This window comes from Tachysurus vachellii, chromosome 9 (genome assembly GCF_030014155.1).
Source record: "Tachysurus vachellii isolate PV-2020 chromosome 9, HZAU_Pvac_v1, whole genome shotgun sequence".
In the NCBI taxonomy this organism is placed as follows: Eukaryota; Metazoa; Chordata; class Actinopteri; order Siluriformes; family Bagridae; genus Tachysurus; species Tachysurus vachellii.
The window spans coordinates 2,891,765-2,896,764 of record NC_083468.1 but is presented as its reverse complement, the minus strand read 5'-3'; the positions used below and the strand labels follow the sequence as shown (position 1 = coordinate 2,896,764).

Here is a 5,000-nt window from a genome sequence, read left to right as displayed (position 1 = left end):
GAATTTCCAAAGGCAGATTGATGTATGTGTGTGTGTGTGTGTGTGTGCGTGTGTGTGTGTGTGTGTGTGTGTGGTTGGGGGGGGTGATTTAAAGCACATTCTCTCTGGGTATTTTCATTTACTTTTGCTTCCTCGCCCCATGCAGATGAAATAAACGCGGCCTAGAACTGTCACGCTCTTGTGATATATGAGATAAACGCTGTCTGTTGCTATATTAAAAAAAAAATAAAATTATATCATAAAAAAGATAAAGTGAAATGTGACCGTGCTTCGCTGCACTGTTTTTCAATTCCTTGTATATGTAGGCCTCTGACAGGTCATTACAGTCTCAGGTCTGGTTATCATCGCTTCACTCACTCGCTGAATAAGTCGGCTGCTAATTTTATCAGCACATAGCAGGAGACAATTAATGTGGACTTTCAACCATCAGAGACACGTCAAAAACAAACAGCTTTCTTCAGCTGGATTCGGTTTTACGAACAGCGGGTGTCGTCTCCAGCTGGAAATCTGCATATAACTAGGATATTTTCTTTCCTTTTTGTATCTTTCTTTTTTCTTCATACATATAAATATACGTACTGTATCTGTGCTTTAGTTTCTGTGTCCTGGAAATAAAGAATGCTATTGTGTAAAACTTTCACAGTATTAAACTGTGTGTAATCATAATTATTCCTGTGTAACTGATTGAGCCTAGTCAGGATCGTCGTGGACACAAAGCGTGGAAATAGAGTGGGAATAGAGTGGGAATGGAGAGGGAATAGAGTGGGAATTGAGTGGGAATAGAGAGGGAATAGAGTGGGAATAGGGTGGGAATAAAAAGGGAATAGAGTGGGAATAGAGAGGGAATAGAGTGGGAATAGAGTGGGAATAGAGAGGGAATAGAGTGGGAATAGAGAGGGAATAGAGAGGGAATAGAGTGGGAATAGAGTGGGAATGGAGAGGGAATAGAGAGGGAATAGAGTGGGAATAGAGAGGGAATAGAGTGGGAATAGACAGGGAATAGAGAGGGAATAGAGAGGGAATAGAGTGGGAATAGATAGGGAATAGAGAGGGAATAGAGAGGGAATAGAGTGGGAATTGAGTGGGAATAGAGTGGGAATAGAGAGGGAATAGACATTGAGGGGTAAATCGGTATCGTGAATCCACTTCTCAGCATGTTTTCTGATTGATGGTGAAAACTGGAGAACCTCAAAGAAACACAGGGAGAACACAATCGAGAAGAATCGAACCAGGGACCATGAAGTGATAGAAATAATGTGCAAATGTTTTCCATAAATAAATAAATGAATAAATTAATAATCTACAAATAAAACCAGAAGATGTCAAGCTTCAAATTATCCTGCGCTCTTAAAAAAGCTTTCTTGGAGCTTTATATTAAACCCTGGGGCTGTGTACAAGTAGTCCCTTATATATCTTTATAGTCCCTTATATATCCTTATATATTAAGTTTCTTAAACGGCCCTTTGTCTTAAGGGTGCTTTGTGAAGTACCATTTAAGGTTTGTAGTTATCTTTGTAGTGGAAAAAAGGCTCTTTGGACTATAAAATGTTCTTTATGGCACTAAGAAAAAACGTTCACCGAAAGTTTTTTTTTGGAATGGAAAATCCTCTATGGGATTATTGTGAAAACCCTTTTTGGTTCTTCCTGGCACTTTTTTTTAAGAGTGTGAGTTTGACAGCTATTGAGCGAGAAAAGTGAAGGCTAACGTTCTTCCTCCAAGACACCTGAAGCGAGCTAAGTGCATCTTTTCAAACTGCTGTTCATGATGCATCACAGTGCAGTACAACACACCAGGAGGAAAGAGCGATCCATCCTCTTCCTCATCCAGACTCTGACAATCGTCTAGTGTTACTGAGAGGAACAGGAGAGAGAGAGCGAGAGAGAGAGAGAGAGAGAGAGAGAGAGAGAGAGAGAGAGAGAGATGTATGTTCTGTTCTTTACGGTATCCACACTCTTATTCTGATTATATGAATTAGAAGGGTCATTTTTTTTCAATAATGTTGAACATTTTTTTAGAATAGAAAGATTTGTAGTGAAGAAAAAAAAATTATGTCAATATGAAAAACTTAAAGACTCAATCGTGTGTTAAACCTCTGACGACAAGGTCACCTACAAGCTCTGAGCCATCACTGTCAGGTGGAGAATGGACGGAGTAAAGTGTGTGTGTGTGTGTGTGTGTGTGTGTATGTGTGTGTGTGTGTGTGTGGTGGGGGGCATAAATGACAGCTTCTTTGTGCTTCTCACTCACTCACTCACTCACCCACACACTCACGCTCTTCCTCTTTCTGTCTCATTGCAGATCAGAATACGAGCTGGACTATGACTGCTACCAGGAGAACCTCTATGACAGGTACTAACATCCCCATGACACGCTTTCACTCCGAGTGCCATGTGTCAGATACTGTAGGACAAGGGCTGGAACCCACCTGAACCTGAACAGATGTCTGTCTGTCTCAGCATCTGTATATGAGCGTAAAATCAGCATGCTCTACTTTACAGGAATGACTAGCTACAGACAATAATGAGAACTAATTTGAATAACAATGTGGTGTGGAGGCGGAGCCAAAACACACAGCATTTATTTCTGTATTTATTCAGAAATTTTTCTCTCGGAAAATACATTTGTGTCAGCAAGTAAGTCATCATGTACCTGGGAGTACGTGAGGTGGGAGCTGGAAAATGGTGGGGAAAAAAAAAAGTCTGGGACAAAGTCATTTCAGTGTCATGGAGATAATTATTTTAATTATAAAGAACTTAAACAAAAAGGAAATGCAGTGTAGAACGCACTCCTTACAGTCAATAACTCAAGAAAATCTGCATTGTCAAATATTCCAGCATTATTGTTGCATTCTAGAGTAACTCAGTGCTGTTTAGATGACGTATGTACTGTATGTGTGTAAGATTTCTCCAGTGACTTTTCTTATTGTTGCAGAAAATAAGCTTTAAATCCAATCATCCAAGTTATAAAGTCTATAAACGAACTCCAGAGTCACATGACTAGACCTTTGGCTAAAAGTTGTGTAAGAGTGTGTTATTAGTAGAAACACAACCAGGCTGCAGTAGTAGATGAGTTTCCTTTTCGGTGTAATGACGTTTAAAGTCCCTGACATCCTCTGTAAGTCCTGTTTAATCACTCGTTCACGTTTAATCCCAATCTTTTTCACGACATGTCCATGCTTTAACAATACTGAGGGAGATGTTACTGATGTGTTTTATATTGTAGAATATCTTGAGCAGAGCTGAATTCAGATTTCAGACCTTTAGCCAAAAACTGATCTAAAATACTCAGGATTATGGAACAGGAAGTGCTGAAATGCGAGCCGCCTCTGGCTTTTAGTTCCTCCAGCGCTACTCGTATTCTCTCAGACTGTTGTAGAAAGGACATTATTAGTTTACTTTGAGATTATTTACTGTCACATTATCACCCAAATGAGGATGAGGTTCACTTCTGAGTCTGGTTCCCCTCAAAGTTTCTTCCTCATATCATCTCAGGGAGTTTTTCCTCACTACAGTAGACTCAGGCTTGATCATTAGGGATAGATGTTGGAGTTAAATAGTAACTTAATTTTAAACCTTAAATTTTTATTCTGTTTCTATATTTCCGTAAAGCTGCTTTAGGAAATTGTGAATTGTTAAAAGTGCTATACAGATAAATTGAATTGAATTGAATACAGTCTACTGTACTGGACGTAGATTAAATCATTTCAGACACCTCAACAACCAGAACTGAGCTGTACCAAGCACACACACACACACACACACACACACACACACTCAACTACCAAACTCAAAAACACACTCAAACGCTCACTCAATATACCTCCTTGTCTACAGCACCACCCATATTAAACTGCTTTTGCACATAATGTATTGCACTCTTGCTGATTTACACACCACATTTCAATACATCATCCAACTGCTGCTATCACATAAGTGTATATGTGTTTACTCGAACCCTCTTTGTTCAGATTCTTTTATTTTTGCACAATGTACTGTTTAATATACAGAATGTACACTGGTCTGCACTATATTCTATTTTGTGTTTCTGTCCTGTAGTGTATTGTATTGTCTGTTTGCACTTAGCTTATGTAGCTCTGTGCTGTTTTATGTTACTCTATATTTTATGTAGCTCTGTGCTGTTTTATGTTACTCTATATTTTATGTAGCTCTGTTGTTTTAAGTAGCTCTATGTTGTTTTATGTAGCTCTATGTTGTTTTATGTAGCTCTGTGCTGTTTTATGTTACTCTATATTTTATGTAGCTCTGTGCTGGTTTATGTTACTCTATATTTTATGTAGCTCTGTTGTTTTAAGTAGCTCTATGTTGTTTTATGTAGCTCTATGTTGTTTTATGTAGCTCTGTGCTGTTTTATGTTACTCTATATTTTATGTAGCTCTGTGTTGTTTTATGTAGCTCTATTTTGTTTTATGTAGCTGTGTTGTTTTATGTAGCTCTATTTTGTTTTATGTAGCTGTGTGTTGTTTTATGTTACTCTATATTTTATATAGCTCTATTTTGTTTCATGTAGCTCCGTGTTGTTTTATGTAGCTCTGTGTTATTTTACAGTATGTAGCTCTATTTTGCTTTATGTAAATCCATGGTCCTTCTTTGTGTTAATCACAGAGAGAGATAGATAAGGGCTAGTGAGGAAAATACTGTTTATAGTTATAGTATAAGTTAATTAATACATTACTGATACAATATAGAAATGAATGTGTTCTTATCAGGTAAGCTTCTGGAAGAAAACAGGAGCTCCACTTCCTCGCACCGCCCCGTCTGTAATTATTTTCCTCTAACAGCACAACTGGAAGTCATTTATTCTTGACTTATTATCATTCAGAGGCTTCCTCAGAGTCAAAGTTTTATCAACTTTCGCTTTCTGAACGTACACAGAGATGGGCAGAGGCGTGAGACCTGCTGACAAAGCATGCAGCGAGTGTAAGAGAGAGCACACACAGTCCTGAACTGTGCATGCTGACAATATTCCCCGTATGATAAAT

General features: G+C 38.3%; 1 protein-coding gene across 1 annotated transcript in view; it reads left to right on the top strand.

Moving 5' to 3' along the window:
* Positions 1 to 5,000, top strand: part of LOC132851581 (RNA-binding Raly-like protein) — a 70,524-nt gene that overhangs the window by 47,431 nt on the left and 18,093 nt on the right. The window contains exon 3 of the mRNA XM_060878551.1: positions 2,300 to 2,350. Coding sequence (XP_060734534.1) covers positions 2,300 to 2,350 — 51 coding nt within the window. The remainder of the gene's footprint in view (positions 1 to 2,299; positions 2,351 to 5,000) is intronic.